The sequence below is a fragment of the Notolepis coatsorum genome, assembly GCF_963971535.1.
Source record: "Notolepis coatsorum genome assembly, chromosome: 3".
In the NCBI taxonomy this organism is placed as follows: Eukaryota; Metazoa; Chordata; class Actinopteri; order Aulopiformes; family Paralepididae; genus Notolepis; species Notolepis coatsorum.
Genome location: NC_140167.1, coordinates 44,226,564 through 44,248,817, shown reverse-complemented (window position 1 = coordinate 44,248,817; position 22,254 = coordinate 44,226,564). Strand labels below are relative to the sequence as shown.

Genomic DNA, 22,254 nt, shown 5'->3' with positions numbered 1-22,254 from the left:
GAAAACATAAAAAAAAATAAAAAAGTTTCATATGTAATAATATAATGTACACACATACACATTGTACATTTTCTCCTCCATTTTTTTCTATTTTTCTCCCATACCAATTTAGCCGTGTCAATTCTCCCCTCCCCTGTCTTGATCGTTGCTCGCATGTGCCCCCCACAGGCCGGTCGTAGGGAGGATAGAAGGACATCACATGTCCCCTCCGATACATGTGGAGGCAGCCAGTCACATCTTTTCACCTGCCAGCGCGGACTCTCATTTGGCGAGGAGTAACGTGTAGGAGGCTCACACTGCCCCCGCCATTTTCCTGTCTCTGCTGTGCAGGCGCCCTGACCGACCTGTAGGAGTCGCTGTTTACAGCGTCCAGATTACCACCCATCGACTTCCCACCCGCTAACTCTGCCAATTGAGTTAGTATGACGGCCGGCCCAAGCCGGAGGCAACGCTGACAGCCGGATTCGATACCGGATTCGATACCGGTGTCTCTTGCGTTGGTGACGAGCACAATGTCCGCTGTGCCACCCAGCCGCCCCTCACATTGTACATTTTCTATATAATACGTAAATATATTACTTATTGCTTTAACATAACTTACAATATGTACCTTTTTACCTGTGGTCAATTAGTACTTTATTTACATATTTAAGTGAGATCGGGCTGCATCATGACACCACCTAGTTAGTAAGACATCTACTCTTTGCTCTTTGCAAAGACCGTTAAGTTACACAAAACAATTGTTTGTCTGTGGGTGGGGATTGGACATTGTGGACAGCGACTCCTACAGGTCGGTTTGGTGACGCCGGTGCGACGGAAGCACGAAGTAGCGGGGGCAGCGTGAGCCTCCCACGCGTTACTCCTCGCTACTGAGAGTTCGAGCTGCTGCAGTGAAAAGATGCGACAGGCTGCCTCCTCGTGTACCGGAGGGGACACGTGATGCAAGGCTTCTGTCCTCACTACAACCGACCTGTGGGAGGCATAGTCTAGCAACGTTCAAGACAGGGGAGGGAAGAATTGGATAATACGAAAATTGGGATGGGAGAAAAATAGAAAATGGGGAGAAAAAGTGGATAAAAAAAATTGTTTGTGATAATGTTAAAAGAAAGTGTAAATATTTTTATATATTTTTTTGAATGAGCAAAAAAATGCAAACAGACGTTATTAATTAATAGCGTTTAAAGATCAGAGTAATGATGTTTTGATGGAACACAATGTCAAGCTGAATTAGTTACTGATATTCTAACTCTAATGGAAAAAAAGCTCAAAGGAACAAGCAGGCTGTGAGACGAACAAGAGGAAACATGGCAGCATGATGAATAATTTGGTGGGAAAGCAACAGGATCTGTGCACCTGTGTGTGTGTGTGTGTGTGTGTGTGTGTGTGTGTGTGTGTGTGTGTGTGTGTGTGTGTGTGTGTGTGTGTGTGTGTGTGTGTGTGTGTGTGTGTGTGTGTGTGTGTGTGTGTGTGTGTGTGTGTGTGTGTGTGTGTGTGTGTGTGTGTGTGTGTGTGTGTGTGTGTGTGTGTGTGTGTGTGTGTGTGTGTGTGTGTGTGTGTGTGTGTGTGTGATGTTGCTCTGTGTTGCTCTGTGCTGATCTTGTGGGAACCAATCAAGTCAATGTATTATTAAAAACACTCTAGGCCTTGAACCTCCCCCTTGACACAAGCAGGCCCATCTACTAGTACAGTACAGAGCCATACAGCACAGTCCAGTTCAATACAGTGCAGTACAATACAATACAGTATATACATTTGAATACAATACAGTATAGTACAATACAGTATAGTACATTTAGAATACAATACAGTACAATACAGTATAGTACATTAGAATATAATACAATACAGTACTGTACAATACAATACAGAATAGTACAGTATAATACAATACAGTACAATACATTGCCCATTAGACAGACACAAGGTGGTGGGGGTCAAGGTTAACAAATAACCATCTACAGTAGCCAACTCTCTAGTCTACTCGCACTCTATTTCTCTACCATTGTGTGTGTGTGTGTGTGTGTGTGTGTGTGTGTGTGTGTGTGTGTGTGTGTGTGTGTGTGTGTGTGTGTGTGTGTGTGTGTGTGTGTGTGTGTGTGTGTGTGTGTGTGTGTGTGTGTGTGTGCATGCCTGAGCTATTGGTGCGTGGTCTATTACCACAAACAGCGTAATCATAAACAGAACGTGCTTTGTGCGCTTGCTGCGGCTGCCACTGCTCAGAGAGGAGACACGTCAATAACAGCGGCGTGAGAACCGTTCCAGCTAATGGAGTGGACAAAGTGGACGTAGCCAGGCTGTGCTGGTTGAGGGACAGACATGAGGCTCTAATGAGCTTGACTCAGCAGCTGGAGACACTCAGCGCGGCCTCATTCTCTCGGCGCCGGTTGGCTCTCGGACACAAAGCCTAAATGATCATTCACAAAATTCCTCCCTCATACAGTAAGCTACCATAGTTACCGTTGCTCTGTGCGACTTTCGAGATTAACTCTGCTCCAATCTGCCCGAGCAAATTAATTGCAGGCATTGACAATATAGCATTGCCCTCCACAAATTCTTAAGATCAAAATAAAAACGTTGAGGGGGAAAAAAAAGAAATTGCCACCACAATACCAAGTATGTCTACACGTAAAAAAACACCAAACATAAAACCTAATAGCCGGTAACAGGTTAAGACAATGCATGTGAGTAATGGTAGGTTTTAGGCGTTTCGATTGAATCAGGGGCATTTCACCCCAAAACAAAAAGAACATACTTTTCCCATTACCCAGAGTGCTACTACTCTATCCATCCAGGTAGTGTTGGTGTGATATGCTGACTTTTGAAGATATCTGCCATCACTCCAATACAATGGAGGTGAATGGCATTGGATCTGTGGCGCCCCAAGTGTAAAATAAAATACATTTGGAAAAACTCAACAGCAATGTTTCTTTCGAGAGATCATGACCTGGTTATTCAAGGTTTCATGGAGAACTAATTTCCAACAAAGTACACCCGCCATGGCATGGACAAGAGACATTGCTGCATAACTACTGTCATGTTTATATGTTATGTGTGGACCCCAGGAAGAGTAGCTGGTGTTCTGCATCAGCTAATGGGGATCCTAATAAAAATATAAAATAAATAGCACTTTTAAATTATGAAAAGAAGGAAAATAAGATAACCGAATGTTAGCCAGGTCAAGTTTTAGTTTTTTTCAGTTGAATTATATGCAAGGAAATCCACTGTTAAATTATTATTATAAAAAAAATATTTAAGTTCAATAAATGCATGATCTTTCCAAAGTCAATGAGTCATTGTGTAATAATCGTGATCTCAATATTGACCAACATAATCTTGATTATGATTTTTGCCATAATCTAGCAGCCCTGATAGCACTCCAGGTAAGATGAAAAATAGGTTGTTGCTGTTTTTCCGTCGTTCTTGTTTTTGGGTGAACTGCCCCTTTAAGACGGTGAAGGGCACAATACTCTTGTTGTCAACATCGGGCCCCGGCCTGCAGCTCCAGTGGAGGCAGCCCACTGGGGAGGTGCGGGGGCTCAGGTGCAACAGGTGGCCTGCACCCCGCTCTTAATACCCAGCTCTCCCTCCAGGCAACACCGTCAACACACCTGCTGCTGCGCTCTTTACTTATTCATGCCTCTGTACATCCTCACACTGTGGGCTCTCTCGCTTCGCTCTCCCCCTCGCTGTTGTGTTAACCCTTTCACTACCACACTACCAAAGGGTTAACCCTGCCACTGCGACAATACAGACGGTTAACCCTTTCACTGCCACACGGCAACGTGTTAACCCTTTCACAACCACACTACAGAAGGTTAACCCTTTCACTACCACACTACAGACGGTTGTGAAAGGGTCCAAACATCTCACTGCCTTGCAAAGTGATTGAGGTAAACTGTGTTTCATTTCCCCCCGATGTGTATGTGTTGCACCATTGAGTTAAATCAAGTCCAATTGGCCGTACTGTTATAGTTTCAATGTGTTGCTGTAATTGTGATGCAAGCACAATGCATTATTGCACTGACTACTCGTGGGACTTAAATGCGTGCATCTGTGGATTAGAGGTAGACCGATATATTGGGCAGATATTCGCCTTTATATTAAAAACCGTGTGTGAAATCGGCCAGCCAACATTACTATATTTAACAGGCTCTAGCAGGATCAATTTAAAGGAAAAATCCAACATTTTGGGAAATTAGCTTATTTAACATCTTCCCTGGAGTTAGACAAGAAGATACATACCTTTTTTGTCTCTGTGCATGCATTAGGCTTAGGGAACGCCCGCACTGTTAGCGTAACTTTGCTTCATCACTGGAAGTGGGGCAGTCCTTTACCCTGAAGTTCCCTACAATCCCCTACAGTCACGAAATACACTCCAAATACAACTCCAAAACGTTCCTGTAAACATGTTGTGAACTGTGTATTTACCACGTGGAGAAATAAAAAATTATTGAATTCGACATTTACGTTTTCTAAGCAAATATACTCTGAACTATTTTTTGCCAAACCACTCCTCTCGGGGCGCAGTGATTTCACGCAACGCAGTGCTACTTTCTAACGTGACGCCAATGTTTGTTTACATTTTCATTTCATTCAAAGGATCCGAACCGATAGAAGTTTATGGATACCATGCCTTCAAATCCTCTTACCTTGACGATTAAAAGCCTCCACAATTTAGAAAACAGTATTCCGATGGCTATAGTAGTTCAGAGTATATTTGCTTAGAAAACGTAAATGTCGAATTCAATTATTTTTTATTTCTCCACGTGGTAAATACACAGGTCACAACATGTTTACAGGAACGTTTCGGAGTTGTATTTGGAGTGTATTTCGTGACTGTAGGGAACTTCAGGGTAAAGGACTGCCCCACTTCCAGTGATGAAGCTAAGCTACGCTAACAGTGCGGGCGTTCCCTGTCTATACATGTCCATGTCTATACCGAACACTGTGACCTCATTTTCTTCTTCTAAATTACATGCTATACTATGTTATTTGATACTATCTTGTCTAGCACAGTCTCTGGAGCGTAACAGTAAGAAGCATTTTGTATGAAAGTATTCTGTACTTCTGTATGACAACTATTAAAGAAACTTGAAAACTAAGCCTAATGCATGCACAGAGACAAAAAAGGTATGTATCTTCTTGTCTAACGCCAGGGAAGATGTTAAATAAGCTAATTTCCCAAAATGTTGGAGTTTTCCTTTAAGGCTAGAGCAAAAATAGTGGTATCATATGAAAATAGAGATCGAGGTCAAGGTCCTGGCGGGATGGTGCCAGGAGAACAGCCTCTCCCTGAACGTCAGCAAAACAAAGGAGATGATTGTGGACTTTAGGAGGTCGGGGGTCAGGGACTACAGCCCCCTCAGCATCGACGGGGCACCGGTTGAGAGAGTGAACAGTTTTAAGTACCTCGGAGCCCACATATCCGAGGACTTGACATGGACCACACACATTGACAGTGTTGTGAAGAAGGCACGGCAACGCCTCTACTTCCTCAGGCGCCTAAGGTAGTTCCAAGTCAGTCAGAAGATCCTTAAGAACTTTTACTCATGTACAATAGAGAGCATCCTGACTGGCAACATCACCTCCTGGTTTGGGAATAGCACTGCACAAGACCGAAGCAGACTACAGAGAGTGACACGTTCAGCCGAACGCACAATTGGAGGGGGGCTTCCCACCCTCCAGAACATTTACAACAAGCGGTGCAGGGGTATGGCTAAGAGAATCATCAAGGACTCCAGCCACCCAAACAACTGCCTCTTTGAACTGCTGCGGTCAGGCAAGCGATAGAACAATAAACGCTATACAGCAACCATCAAATGCACACAGCACACACATCCACACGCACACACTCACTTTGAACAGACAACACACTGCAGCACCCACTCTCCACACTTTGAATCACCTAGACACACTTTATATTTATTGGTAAAGGATTTGCACTACAACTCGTACACCTTACTGTGAATTGTACCTAAATTGTACCTCATCCCATTTCTGCTTTGCACTATATAGTATTGTATATTAGTACATTGCATAGTATATTGTATGTTGTATGGTAACTCAGTTACTTCTATTCTGCATCGAACATTGTACATATGTCTATACTGAACACTGACCTCTATTTTTACTTCTATTTTACATGCTATACTATTTTATTTCATACTTATCTTGTCTAGCACAGTCTCTGGAGCGTAACAGTAAGAAGCATTTTGTATAAAAGTATTCTGTACTTCTGTATGACAACTATTAAATAAACTTGAAACGCAAGTCATTTGTAGATACCAAATGACTAGATTCCTAGATGCTAGATTCCTGGGGAAAGGAGTTAATAATACTCAAAGTTTAAGCTTGGCAGGATAGATTCTAAGGCTAGCATGTAAATGTAGGTATCATAAGAGATCACAAGGGACCCATAGATGCCAAACAGGCCATGCTAACTATAGCATCCAAATGTAGCAATTATCTATTAAATCAATAGAACAGTAGGCTAATGTTTTTTTTGCAAGGACATTTTTTTTTTAAAGGTAGATGAATTATTAATTTAAAGGCAGTATTGTATCATGTTAATCGTTGGTGATTTCTTGGCATAACAATGCAAAAAGGTTTTGAATTTACAAAACAAGAGTGAGTGAGTGAGTGAGTGAGTGAGTGAGTGAGTGAGTGAGTGAGTGCAAGAGCAAAAGAGATCAGATGACCCACCTTGCCCCTGTGGTTCAACGGGTCTATGGTGAGGGTGTCGGAGGATCCTATGTCGACAATCATGCCCAGCTGGAACCCATCGGTGGGGTGGGGCGCCCACACTGGCTTCCCATCCTCCATGGCTCACCTCCAGTCAGCTCAGCCTCAAAGATGACTCTGGGGGAGGGGGGGGGGAGAGAGAGAGAGAGAGAGAGAGAGAGAGAGAGAGAGAGAGAGAGAGATAGAGAGAGAGAGAGAGAGAGAGAGAGAGAGAGAGAGAGAGAGAGAGAGAGAGAGAGAGAGAGAGAGATGAGAGAGAGAGAGAGAGAGAGAGAGAGAGAGAGAGAGAGATAGAGAGAGAGAGAGAGAGAAATCAATCTGTATGGCTGTATGTTATTGACATGGAGATCAACTTCAGCTATGACTGGCCATACAGTATCATTCAATAACGCCGGTGATGACTGCATGTTCAGAAATACAAAAAGCTATTTTACTGCAGTGGTAGCATCTGTCAGCAGTGTTCTTAACATGACCTATACTGTAGGCCAGGCTGAGTGCTTTCCATTAACCTGTTCCTCCTACTGATCCGGTAAGAGGGGATTTTACACAGGGACACAACAGGAGGGGGATCCTGGGTTCACCTCAAGTGACATGACACCATAGCAGCTGGTTGGGTTGTGGATATAGGTCTGTACTGTACATGAGCTCTCTTTGGGATGGGAAGTGTACAAGTAAACAGTCAACACTGGGGTTAAGAATCAAGTCTTTGGACACACTTTACATTCATAATAAACCTTACAGAGTTTAGTGATTCGATTTGAGTTACTAATGAATCTTACGTATGAACAGTATTGTCTAAATATTATTAGTAGGCTTGGGCGGTATGACGGTATTACGGTATACCACGGTATTTAGAAATACCGACGGTATTGAAAATCAATACCGTCAAAATCACAGTTGGGTTTCAGTTTCTATTACACTGAAACGGAGTTTCGACAGGGACGGCATTGGGTTTCGGTTTCTATTACACTGAAACAGTTTCGACAGGGACGGCATTGGTTGTAGTGCACACACACAGCACGCGCCAGCAGAGGGCAGGGGAGGCAGTCCGTCTTTCCCGCACAGAGCTGAGCTGAGCAAGATGGCAGCAGCATGTTTGTTTTGTCAAACAAGAGCTAAACTTTTCAAGAGCACACAAGAGCACACACATTTGGACAATTAAAGAACTCTGTTCGGATTTAAGCAAAACCCTTGCCACGAGTCGACTCGCCAGTGACTTCATCCAGCACAACGAGAGACAGAGGCACTTCTTTGGGAATGTAATATAAAACGGGGTGAGTGAGTGTTGACATTTTTTAATCCTAATGCAACTGGTTCACGTTGATACCTGGATGGTGCCGGCTAACTAGCTACCGTTAGCTCACGTTGATACCTGGATGGTGCCGGCTAACTAGCTACCGTTAGCGCACGTTGATACCTGGATGGTGCCGGCTAACTAGCTACCGTTAGCTCACGTTGATACCTGGATGGTGCCGGCAGTGGCTACCGTTCTGTGATTTGTTTACTTCGAGGTTGAAGAAAGTGCACTTTCAGGTTGAAAGAACGGCCCTAATCTCAACGTGTTTCAATATAAGCAAGCGTTATGTATGGTGATAACGAGTATATTGTTAGCTCCGCCGCAATATAAATACATCCATTTACCATTTACCATTTATGCCTCATAGAATATATCCAGTTAGCCTGTTGTTAAAATGTAAAGCTGAGTGATGCATTCCTGGTTATATTAGCCTACAGTATCAACCCTATTTGATACTGAAGCTTTTTCCACATATTGCAGTTTGGCCAAATGCAGCAGGAGCAGGATAATAGAATAGCCTAAGCTCCCCAAGGTTAACCGTTACAAAATGTGTTGTAGGCTTATGAGGAGAGATACATTTTGTCAGCAATATGCCACATTTTACATTACTAGTGCAGTGCATTCGGAACGGGCTGAGTGCTCGGCCCCCGGGAATGCCGCTTGCAGCGTCGTGGAGAACCGCGGTATTGCTGCTTGCAGCGCTGTGGATAACCTCTGTATTGCTGCTTGCAGCGCTGTGGAGAACCGCGGTATTGCTGCTTGCAGCGCTGTGGAGAACCGCGGTATTGCTGCTCGCAGTGTTCTCGACGGGCAGACAGAGACTCCTGCCACAGATATATATAATTTTCCTATAGTTTTCCTATAGCAGCTGGACCCTAGCCAAAAAACTGTGTCCACCAGAGCATAACTAACTTGACCATCTAAGCCTGAATAGTGACCATTCATCTAATCACGAAACACAGGCTTGGACCTTGGCTCCATCATGAATGGCAGGCCTACGGAACACCAACAAGTACAGCCTATACAGAAAACAAATATTGTGTAGTAGGTGACAATGTGAGCCTCCAGCAATCTGTAAATATACTTCTGCTGATGATAAATCCACCAGGAGAAGTAGTTCCTATAGGCCTGTATGTTGGATAGGGAAATCCTACCATGGTCCATATATTCACAAAGCCTCAACTTCAGTCTGCTTGTTTGAATGTGGTCATTAACCCTTTCACTGCCACATGACAAAGGGTTAACCACTTCACTACCACCGTCTGTAGTGTGATAGTAAAGGGTTAACATTCTGTAGTGTGGTAGTGAAAGGGTTAAGATGAAGAGTGTTCCTGGTCACTAACCCCAGACCAGCGATCCTACTCTGGGAAGCGTTAATATGGGCCCTGGTGAAAACATAGAGGGAAGGATGAAAGCCGTGTCTGTACTTGTCCCTGTAACTGCGACAGTGATACCTGTGCATTGCTGCCAACCTTCAGCTCTGTTGCCACTGCCAGTTAATCCTACAACGAGTCCCTTCAGTGTAAAATAGCTGACCTTAGGCTCTGCTATCCTATTAGCTGTACAGACTAAGGTCAAAGGTTAAGAGAGGATGGGGCCTGGAAGCTGCCGACACAGCATCGGTGACTCAAGGTTCACCTGGTACTAGGGCTGACCCCGATTAGTCGAATAATCGATCGAAAGGAGCCGTAGTCGAATGCAAAAAAATATATATATATATATATTATTTTTATTAGAATTTTTTTTATCATTCTTTCCAAAAGCAAAGAGGCCTAGAAGCATGACTAATGCGAATGGTGTGCATACCAGAGAGGCTAACTGCCTAAGAAAATGGGCACAGAGGCACTGAAAGAGGATTTCACCCATCTAATGAACACACACTAGACTAGACAAATATCAAGATGTATCCATCAGTGGACCAATTGCATGCTTTCGCAGAGGACAAGGAGCCTTCAGTCGACTCATTCAGGCATTAAGCACCGCCACAGCCCAAATGGAATGATAAACAAAATATGATTATTATTATTTATTTTTTTTGTATTCGGGGGATACTGGGAGCGAAGCAATTGGCCCGTTCTGAATGGGCACATGCTCCGAATGGCCACACCCCGAATGGGCACAACACTGCTGTGTTTAAACAGACAAATTCTCACAATGTGAAAATTATGGCACTTGAGATACAATAAATTTTCATAATTTTCCATGTTATATCATTTGAATCTGGGGTATTTTTTTTATTAATTTCCTATCCTGCAAGGTACATTAACTCAGCAATTTACTGGATCCAACAACTGTATCACTGACTGCGATCAAGTACCACTTACCAATCCCAAGGCTTAAGCTTTCAGTATCAGTCGATGCTGAGTACCAATCCGATCCATTACTTTTACTGAGTATAGACTTGGGCCAGGTCAACACACACACGATCCATTACTCCTCCCCTCCAAAATCAAATAAAATTAAATGATTTTCCAAAATAATCTCGCTGTCTACTTGAAATCAGCCCGCGATCTACCGGTCGATCACAGTCGACTGGTTGGGCACCACTGCCTTAGACCATCAGTTGGAGTCACTGAACAAAATGATTGATATATATTAAATGTCAAAATTAAAAAACAATTTTTAAAAAGATATATATTAAATGTCTCTCCATTTGGAAGATCTAACATGTTTCTATGTGTTAAAGATGCAGCAAATCAAATCACTTAACTTTTATTTCTGGCAAGTTACATACAGTATGTCCAGTATTGCTATTGGATTTTTCTGATTCTCTATTTTAGCCTGGTATCATACCAGTATCGTTTCATCCCTGAATTCAATAATTTCTATTAGAAAACAGATGATTAATTGAATCATTCAGATGAAGAACTATATGGTACGTGTCTGTTTTGAATATTTTTTATAGCCAAATATAACCTACTACTCACAGTTCAGTCAACCTAAATCATTTGGTGTGTGACTATTTCAAACTCCCCAGAAGGATGCAGCTTCCACCAGTATTCAACTAGTATTCAATAGTAGTGTATGTAAAACGCATGAAGATATTCCTAATTTAAATTTATAACAGCCTTATATGGTTCTTTGTTTGAAAGGTTGAATTCTGAAGGATGTTCGATGTAGCTCATCTGAGAGAAGTATTGAAACTAAATAGGTGCATAGATAGATCGACCTACTCCACCATCCTCCTCTTTTCCATTATACATAACATGTTCTCTGGAAAACAACTTCCTTCTTCCTGATCATAGGCCATTGACACCTTTCAGTTATTCCAGTAATAGATTAACCCAAACCACCCGTTTATTGCGTGTCATCATCATATTTCTGGTCAATGGACCTGGACTCTACCTACATGGAGCACTAAATGGAACAGGACCAAGCTACATTGCAAATTATTATAGTCAACTATGTGCCTCCTAGAACATTGCGATCATCTACTACTGGTCTATTGAAGGTTCCAAGCCACAGTCTAAGGAAAATCGGGGACGCAGCCTTTGCAAACTATGCACCAAAGTTATGGAACACACTACCTATGGACATTAGGGAAGCTAAATATCTTAATATTTTCAAAAATAAGCTAAAAACGTACCTCTTCACCATAGCCTTCTAATACACTCTAGCACTATTTTACTCTGTCCATTCTATTACATAATTTTACTATATTCTATTCTACTATTTTATTGCACTGTATTATTTATTTACTCTGTCTATTACTTTTTACAGGTTCAAAACTGTCAGGTATTAAACTGTGTGGGTATCAAACAAGAGACTGTTGGGCTTTAAAACTGTGTAGGAATCAGGCCTAGAACTGCAACCAGAGAGAGGGAACTGCGCCCTGAGAGGGAGGTTTGCCCTGAGCGGGAGGTTCGAAGGGTCAACGTGGGTATAAAACAGGAGGGAAGACTGTCAAGTTTTAAACTGTGGATACCAAATAGAGAAGGTAAAGACGACTTTGAACTGTTGAACAGTAATCCAGAACTATTGTATTGCACTGTAAAGAAATATATTTTATCTATTCTATTCTACTATTTGATTGCACTGCACTATTTTACTCTGTCTATTTTATCTTACTCTTTTTATTATTGTCTATTTAAACCTGAATCAAACCATAAACAAGGTGGCCTGTTGGGATGTTAGATCCTAATGTGAAAAACTGTGATTTTATATGTCTGCACTTTATGTGCTCATTTTATGCCTGTCTTTTTTCTGTTGTGAAGCATTTTGAGCTGCAGTTTCTGTATGAAATGTGCTATACAAATAAAGTTTATTATTATTATTATTATTATTATTATTATTATTATTATTATTATTATTATTATTATTATTATTATTATTATTATTATTATTATTATTATTATTATTATTATATTACATCTGGTAAAATGTAAGTATTGTGGACTGAGATCAGTCAGTTACTCCCCAACAAAGTATCTAAGTCTGACTAGTTTTGAAACACTGGGCTCCTACAGTATATCCAGGCTTATACAAAAGATGGAAAGATATTGCCTATAGGCTAGTCCTATGCACTGTGCATTGGATAGCCTACTAGGCGGCATCTTATCAAGGTTTATGGCCGGATTAGCATGTTTGAAAGGTCAACAGAGTCTGACTCACATATGGGAGAGACAGGTTATATATATATATATATATATATATATATATATATATATATATATATATATATATATATATATATATATATATATATATATATATATATATATATATATATAATATAAAAGGTTACTCTTGATCAAACAAAGATGAATGTCCCTATTGGGATTAATAGTGCAATAACTTGCTTTTTCACCAAACTTCACTTAAAACAAATAAAAGGTGCCTATTGATCATCAAACAAGAATGAATTTCCCTATTGGGATTAATAAAGTGCAAATCTAACTTTCACCAAACATCCCTTTTTGTAAAATAAAAGGTGACTTAAAAAAAATTACAAAATTTGAATGTTTTTTTTCTTTTTCAAAATCGTCCTAAATCATTCATTTGAATTAATCGATTATATCGATTAATCGCCCAGCCCTAGTTGTAGGCTATGCAATTCCCGTTACTAAGACATCTTGGCCTACTACAGGCTTACTGATTACCAGCTAAGAATACTGTCATCCAATCTAATGCATATCTTTGGATCATACTTGTAGAATGGATATGCAATGGCAGACTTTGATAAAGCTGCTGTGACATCATGCGGGTCATGTGAGGAGTCCACAATGCAAAGCACACAGAACATCGTTATTCCACTGTCAGAGGCAGCCGGCTGTGTTGTGGATGCATTCTAGCCATTACTGTCTCGTCTTTGGCAACACTGAACGTCAGTACCGCACCAGCGACCAAGTAACGTGGCTAGCTAGCTACCAACATCCCAGCAATGTGGCAGTCCTTACATGAGCCACTTGACGCACATTTTATGCGTTTCTCGCCTCGGAATGCTTGGATATGTGTGGTTCATTCTCAAACTAGCAGGGCAATAGTATTGTGTTACCAGTACAGGAGGCCGGCTGCCTCTGACCCAAGGCTAATAATGTAGGCTAAGTCACCAGTCAGCCATCCAATGGGAGATGGGGGTATGGTGGTGCATGCTCAGATTGCGCTGGTGGAGTGTTTGGGGACCAACATTTATGGAAATGCGGACAAATTATAACTGCTTACATGTGCAATACTCCAATGATATGATGCCATAACTTCTCCTTGATTTGACCCTCCTTGCTCCAACAGCGAAAGATTAAATGCAAATCAAGGCTTCAATACATAACTATGCTTGGCTATACTGAAACCCAATGATAGTGAACATTGGGCAATAAAGGTGAAATGCATGTTACCTCAATTTAATGTTTTGTGGCAAGTCTATAACTAGACCAGAACAATGGTCTTCTGTTTACAATAGGAGTCTTTGTTGAATGTCAGCCAGCAGCCAAGCAGGGAGAATACAGTGTATCAAACATCAAAGGACTGACTTGACTGTTAGAGCTAAAACAAGAATAAAAAGACAAATAATCCATGAGTGGGTTGATGTGCTATACTTTGGTCCTAATATCCCTAACACAAACATTATGATGATTTATAAATCCACTGGTATGTTTAGCAAAACCAGACAACACCACATCTAAAAGCATGAGCATACTAAAGGCCTTCTCGCTGCTAAAGCCAGACTATGCATGTAAAAATGCATGGTAAACAGGAAGTGATGCGTTGCCTGTAAAGGTTATGTCCGTTTTGTGCCAAACTTGACAAATGGGTTTGTCGTATGACAATGTGATGTGATGTAGTACAGTCAGTATCACCAGTGCTGATATAAAGCCTGGGTCTGTTGAGGCCGGCAATAAACTAAACTTGTTTCTGTCGTCTACCCAATAAAATGTTGTGTGAAACTAACAGCAAAAGACAGAGACAATTAAGACTTGGCGAGAGTCTTCACTCTACTGAGGACAATGTGCATTCTTCTAGTTCTGTGCCATCTAGCCAAGGAGGTCAATGCTCAGATCTGACTTGACAACATTGATAGTTAATTAGCAGATTAACATGTTCCACTCTGAGCTTTCAGACATCTTGCCATTAGGCCTTACAGAATGTAGACTAAGCAGAATTAAAGTCACTCACTGCACACAACATAGTAACAGGCCAGCACCATTCACTTGGATACACAATGTTGTTGTTTTTTTGGTCAATGTTAAATTTGAATAGCCTACGACATTCTGACCAAAACAAGACCTGGGGCTTTAAAAATGGTAAATGGTGCATCTTTATCCAAAGCGCTTTACAATTTTGTTCCTCACATTCACCCATTCACTCACACATTCACACAGGGATGGCGGAGGCAACCATGCAAGGTGCCGACCTGCTCATCGGGAGCAATTTTAGAGGTTAAGTGTATTGCTCAAGGACACATCGACACGCTGCCCGGGAGGAGTGGGAATCAAACCAGGAACCTTCCGACTACCAGACGACTGCTCTACCTCCTGAGCCACTTGATATGTAATAGGAGGCAGCATGTCTGAAAGATTACTTTGCCAGCCTGTGATCTCCAGTCTCCTCCTGTGTGAGATCAAGAGCTCCCCATCCGTGGTATCGTTTTAGAACCGGTATCGTAATACTCAGGCTGGTATCGGTATCAAAGTAAAAATGTTGGTAACGTGACATCACTAATGGGGACAGTGGTCTGCGACAAGACAGTCCACATCTAGACTGGTATCGACCACATCACCATAGAAGGCATGACTTATTACAATAAAACCAGGAAACGCATGGGGCAAGTTTGACTCTGCATTAAATCCTCTTAGCATTTGACCCTAATCCAGAACAGAGGTGAGACGGTTGTCAGGACTGTTGAAATGAGATAGTCGGCCTGACGAATGAAAAAGTGTGGTCAGTTGTGACGCTGTGGGAGGCCAGTCAAGAGGGGTGTCCCGCACTGCCGTAAACAACAGAGGTACGAACACTGAAACTGAGACACAGACAGCTAGGAGTAGGGACAAACAGGGGAGGGGAGAGGGTAAACGGTACCCTATCCCCCCCCCCCCCCCCCCCCCTCACAGTGAGCTGTGGTGTTCCACAAGGAAGCATACTAGGACCGCTACTGTTCCTAATTTATGCAAATGACATGTCGTCAGCTTGTGACTGCAACTTGTTCTTGTTCACGGATGACTCAGCCCTGCTGGTCTCTGACAAGAACAAGTTACAGGTTGAAAAAACCCTCAGCTCAGAACTCGGCAGAATCTGCACCTGGCTCGCTGATAACAAACTATCATTACACCTGGGCAAAACAGAGTCCATTCTCTTCGGATCAAATAACAAACTCAGCAAGACCGACGGCTTCTCAGTTACAGTGGGTGACAATATTGTCACAAGGAAAGACGAAATTACATACCTAGGTTCCATCCTAGAGGCAAATCTTTCCTGTGACAAAATGGCATCCAATGTAATCAAAAAAGTCAACCAACAAACTAGATTCTTGTACCGGATCTCCTCTCTGGTAAACAAGAATACCCTGAAGACTCTGGCAGGAGCACTCAAGGGTACTACGACTATGCTTGCACCTCATGGTACCAAAGTACCTCAAAGGCGCTAAAAACAAGATTACAAACATCACAAAACAAACTGGTCAGACTACTACTTGACCTTACTCCTAGAACCCACCTCACCCCTGCCCACTTTGACTACCTAGGATGGCTTAGAGTAGTACAGCAACTTGCAATGGGCCTGGTCTACAAGATACACTACACAACTAAGATACCCATGTACATGTCAAAATACTTCCCAAAGGTCAGTGAATACCACGACCACAACACCAGAGGGAGCTCCACAAATCATGTTAAACCTAGATTCGGCTCAAACAAGGGACTAAACACGTTTCGCAATTATGCCACATGATTGATTGATTGATTGAAAAGTGTATTAACAGATTGCAGAATGGGTACAGTACAGTTCAATACATACAATTGTTAAGGGGATGCAGACCAGAGAAAGACTTTCGTCTTGTTTACATCAGGGTCCCCCATTTTCAATTAATCATAACATATATGACATACATGACATACAGATAGACAGTACTGCTACATCTATACATTTATGACATCAATGTGGAACACCCTACCCAAAGCTGTAAAGGAATGTGAATCACTACCCACTTTCAAAACCACTCTCAAAGAACACCTACGGGAGACTGCAATTCGAAACTGGCCCCTGTAAATGTCCTAACCCAACCCCCTCCAATGTACAGTAAATGACCTAACCCAAGAATACACAAGACCCTCCTCTTGGAACCAAGTATGGTTTCGTCGATATTCCAATGTACAGTTTTGCTTGTACAGTTGTACAGTTTCCCCCACCCCGCCCACCCACCCAACGACCTCCAATGATGTAGCAGTACTGTCTATCTGTATGTCGTGTATGTCATATGTTTTATTTCGTCTTGTTTACATCAGGGTCCCCCATTTTCAATTAATCATAAAACATATGACATACACGACATACAGATAGACAGTACTGCTACATCATTGGAGGTCGTTGGGTGGGTGGGCGGGGTGGGGGAAACTGTACAACTGTACAAGCAAAACTGTACATTGGAATATCGACGAAACCATACTTGGTTCCAAGAGGAGGGTCTTGTGTATTCTTGGGTTAGGTCATTTACTGTACATTGGAGGGGGTTGGGTTAGGACATTTACAGGGGCCAGTTTCGAATTGCAGTCTCCCGTAGGTGTTCTTTGAGAGTGGTTTTGAAAGTGGGTAGTGATTCACATTCCTTTACAGCTTTGGGTAGGGTGTTCCACATTGATGTCATAAATGTATAGATGTAGCAGTACTGTCTATCTGTATGTCATGTATGTCATATATGTTATGATTAATTGAAAATGGGGGACCCTGATGTAAACAAGACGAAAGTCTTTCTCTGGTCTGCATCCCCTTAACAATTGTGTGTATTGAGCTGTACTGTACCCATACAATTTTCAATCAATACATTTTAAATCACAGAGACACAGATAGAGGGACAAACACTGAAACAGAGACATAAACAAACATAGGGACAAACGCTGAAATGTAAACAAACACAGAGGGACAAACACTGAAAGGGAGACATAAACGAACACACACACCATCCTGTGGATGTAGTGGACCTATGTTCAGAGTTTAAAGAGTTTGTACTACACACACAAAGACATAGACCAAAGAGTTATATAGACACACATGCGTGTAGACACAAATGCATGCGTACACACACACATCCATCCACCGTCTGGCTTCCTGTTCTCTCTAAGGCCAAAGGATATGGAAAATACATTGCCATTGGGATATCTGCTGCAGTCCAACAGGATGTATGGAGAAGAGTATGTCTACACAATGTGAATAGAAAGTACCCTCACAAAGGTGTTTCCTAAATTGTTAATAATACTAATGATAAATTAAAACGCAAAGTTTTGGTTTACCAGTAAGGTATCATTGGGGGTCAAATGTCTATACCGTTTGTGTGTGTGTGTGTGAGAGAGAGAGAGAGAGAGAGAGAGAGAGAGAGAGAGAGAGAGAGAGAGAGAGAGAGAGAGAGAGAGCGAAAGGGGAGTTTTATGACTGAATGCTTAACGTAAAATGCTTAACGTAAATTAGTAAATAAAAATATTTCTTAAATACTCTATTTATAAACTGACGGGTAACGTTACTCGTCGTAAGCATTCATTCACAAGCCGAATAAGTCACAATCGCTACTGTAACCATTGGTAGCATAACATAACCTATCCAAACGGAACAAAGCCATGTTGTTGACGGCAAATATACTTTAATAAACACTCAATTGTTTGTGGCTACTATAATGGTTACATGAATTATCTCGCTACAATGCATCGATAAAAGTCTCGAGCGGTTTCTGTAACAAGCCTTGCTCTGAACATTAGCTAGCGGCGAGAGAGTAAGAAGACAAAAAGAGACAAACTTACTGTACGACGTATATCCTTCAGATGAACAACATGTGTGAGTGAGACAGCGGTAAAGGACTCCAACTCCTTCATGTACAAATGGTCCGGGTTCCCCAGCTGGATGGAGAGGCAGCTTGGATGACAGGCTGAAGTCCGGCGAAGCAGCAATGACGTCACGCATACAGTAACTTCAAAGACAACAGTGTAGTATTAGCTTCGAGTTCACCACCAGTCGATCACCACAATATAGAATTGTCTGAGTTGTAACATTTATTTAATGTATAGAATAAAAAGTACCCAGCTTTTCTGCATGCATGTGAAAATGACTAATTCTAGCGTTATTATTGTGCTATTGTAATCCCTAAAACCCAATAATATTTTTGTCAGATTAAAAAAACCGGTCACATAAATGTTATAAAATGTGATAAACGGAGTAGGAATGCGTAGGCCTATAGTGTCACTCACCGCTTCAGTGGGTGCAACCAACGAAAGGATAACAAATGCTGCCTTGAGACTCATGAATATTTGAGAGACTGGTAATCTAAAACGTTGGGGGGTATTTCTGAAGGAGACATTCAATCCACTATTGAAAGCCACCACCACTGAGTTTATGAATCTAATTAGGATATCTGATACCTATGTATCTGATTACCAACACAGGATGATGACAGCATGTAAACACTAACGTGACATTTATTGTCCTCACGCTGTGTAATGTCGCGTAGCAAATCCTCAGTGTCAAACACCAAGTTAAAGGAACACGCCAACATTATGGGAAATGCACTTACTGTCTTCCCCAGAGTCAGACAAGAAGATAGATACCAATTTCCTCTCTGTGCTTTCAGTAGAAGGCTATCCGGCTGAAATTCACAATTTCAACTCTAGAATGTTATTTTGGTGCTATTTCAAAAGTTATCTACAAATTTGAAAAAAAAAAAAAAAATTATTTCCCCCCTGTAAATTAAGGTTAACCAAAGCGTCCGTAAACAGGCCCTTGACCGGTAGGCTACCACTAAAAATGTGGGGGCTATGGGGCATATTTTTCCTTAGGGGGCATATCTATAAAACTTGGCAGGCTGATTCATAACATAAAATAAATAATAAAATGTATTGGGAGTTTTCTTGAATTTGCGTTGCCATGGCAACAGTAGCCGATAAAGGCCCAAATAAGAATAGCGGACAAAACGATATAACTACATGTTACTACAGGGTACTACATGATACTACATGATACTACATGGTACTACATGGTACTACAGGGTACTACATGGTACTGCATGGTACTACAGGGTACTACATGGTACTACATGGCACTACAGGGTACTACATGACAATACAGGGTACTACATGGCAATACATGGTACTACAGGGTACTACATGGCAATACAGGGTACTACTCGAAACTGGCCCCTGTAAATGTCCTAACAACCCCCATCCAATGTACAGAAAATTACCAAGTATGGTCTTGTCAATATTCCAATGTACAGTTTTGTTTGTACAGTTGTACAGTGTCCCCCACCCACCCCTCATGTGTCCTTATGCTAGCTTGCTATCCATCTGTTAACTATACACGAACCACTCTCGTTCTTGTTTTTAAAGTGACCTTTCATTGTGTAAAGTGACCGTTGAGTGTGAGCGTGTGCAGCATGTGTGTGTGTGTTCATGCTAAAGTGACTGCTAGTGTGTGAGCGTATACAGTGTGTGTGCTCATGTGTGCTTGTGTGTGGAGAGTTCAGTGTTCAAGACTCTGATGGCCTGGGGGAAGTAGCTGAGCTGAAGTCTCTCTGTCCTAGTTGCTGGTGTTTGCAGGCGTTTGCCTGACCGTAGCAGCTTGAACAGGCTGTTGTTGGGGTGGTGAGGGTCTTTCATTATTCTGCAGGCTCTGGATTTGCACCTCCTGTTATATAAGACCTGCAGGGGTGGTAGTGCAATACCCGTAGTATGCTCAGCTGAGCGCACCACTCTCTGTAGGCCCTTCTTGTCCTCTGCCGTGCTGTTTCCATACCAGGCAGTGATGTTTCCAGTCAAGATGCTCTCTACAGCTCCGGAGTAGAAGGACTGGAGTATCTTCCCCGATATTCTGAACTTCCTTAACTGTCTCAGGTGGTAGAGGCGCTGCTTCGCCTTCTTTATGAAGGCGGGTACTACATGGTCGAAGTAATACCCTACGTGTGACTGACTAGATGCATATGTCTAAAAAATTTACACTATGTCACTTCACCTGAAGGGGCATATGACCGTTTATGGCTTCACCACTTTTTAGCTAACAACAAATCCTGATTTCACTAATCCTATGCAAAAAACACCTATCCCATCCTTTACAATGATTTTTCAACTGCAAAAATGAGTAAATGTTATCAACTCACCATGACTTGTTGAGGAAATAATGGATTTTGAAGAGTAGAAGCAGGTGCAAAAATTAGCATTTTTTTGATGTGGTGAAAAGAAGGAAGTTGCAGATCCCCAGGGTCTATCCTGATTGGTCAGATGGGATGGTGACAATATCTGTGTCATAGCCTGACCTGTGCTGATTGGCTGGAAGAAGTTTTTTTTCATAGATTAAAGATCCCCCCCTCTCCCACCTGGCTAAATATATTGTATGGGGAAGTGGCCAAAAATGGTTACTTGGCCGGTAAAGGGTTGGTTAATATTTTGATAAAAGAGAATTTACTGTATTTTTATGGCATTTACACTTAAAGTAGAAAAACAAAAGTAATCTGTAAAATAATAGTGCATTTCCTGTGAAAAAACATTTATCTTTTACAGTGTAGCTGTTGGCCAAAAACACCTCTCCCGGAGGCCTGTATTCCAATACCAACCGGTTCATGCTTCCGCGTTCGTGTTTTGCGCTCTGATTGGCCACTGCTGTTTCTAGTCGCACCAATCGTGTGACGGCAAGTTCTTTCGCCGGTTAAGCTTAGGCACTCTTTCGAAGTTGGTTAAGGTTAGAGTTTGTCTTAGAGCATGGCGATAGAACACCAGCCCTGATTCCAAACTCTAACCTTAACCAACTTCGACAGAGTCGCCTAAGCTTAACCAGTGATAAACTAGGCGTTAGGTAGTTTGCTGCTGGTCGAGGCGGAAATGGGCGTGTCACGCGATTGGGCGCACATGTCACATGACCAGAAACGCCCGTGGCCAATCAGATCACACCAGAAACGGCAGTGGCCAATCAGATTCGCAAAACGCGAATGCGGAAGCATGAACCGGTTGGTATTCGAATAGACGCCTCCCGGAGTTTTAAACTAAGCTAGCTGGTCCATATCCGCTTCCATTCATTTGTGCTGAGCTAGGCTACCTTGCAGCTGGATAGCTCTCTACTGAACGCACAGAGGAAGCTGGTATTTATCCATCTGCTTGTCTGACTCTGGAGAAGATGGTGAGCGCATTTCCCATAATGTTGGGTGTTGATTGATTGAAAACTTGATTGCAGAATGGGTACAATACAGTACAGCTCAATACAAACAACTGCTAAGAGGATAAAGACCAGAAAAAGACTTTCGTCTCGTTTACATAATGGTCCTCCATTTTCAACTCATCAAGACATTTATGACATACAACATACAAATATACAGTAGTACTGTGTAAGAAAGAGAGAACATCATAAACAAATTGAAATCCGAAGGGGAAGAAACTGTACATTAGAGGGGGTTGGGGGGTTTGACATTTACAGGGGCCAGTTTATAATTATTTGCAGCCACCCGTAGGTGCTCTTTGAGAGCGGTTTCGAAGGAGGGTACTGTAGGGATTCACATTCCTTTACGGCTGTGGGTAGGGCATCCCTTGTTTGAGCAGAATCTG

General features: G+C 42.0%; 1 protein-coding gene across 1 annotated transcript in view; it reads right to left on the bottom strand.

The window, feature by feature from the left end:
* Nucleotides 1-18,573, bottom strand: part of myo6b (myosin VIb) — a 145,018-nt gene extending 126,445 nt beyond the window's left edge. The window contains exons 1-2 of the mRNA XM_084310909.1: nucleotides 18,475-18,573; nucleotides 6,703-6,858 (exon numbers count right to left, since the gene is read on the bottom strand). Coding sequence (XP_084167035.1) covers nucleotides 6,703-6,822 — 120 coding nt within the window. The 5' untranslated portion in view covers nucleotides 6,823-6,858; nucleotides 18,475-18,573. The remainder of the gene's footprint in view (nucleotides 1-6,702; nucleotides 6,859-18,474) is intronic.
* Between the last annotated feature and the right edge of the window lie 3,681 nt (nucleotides 18,574-22,254).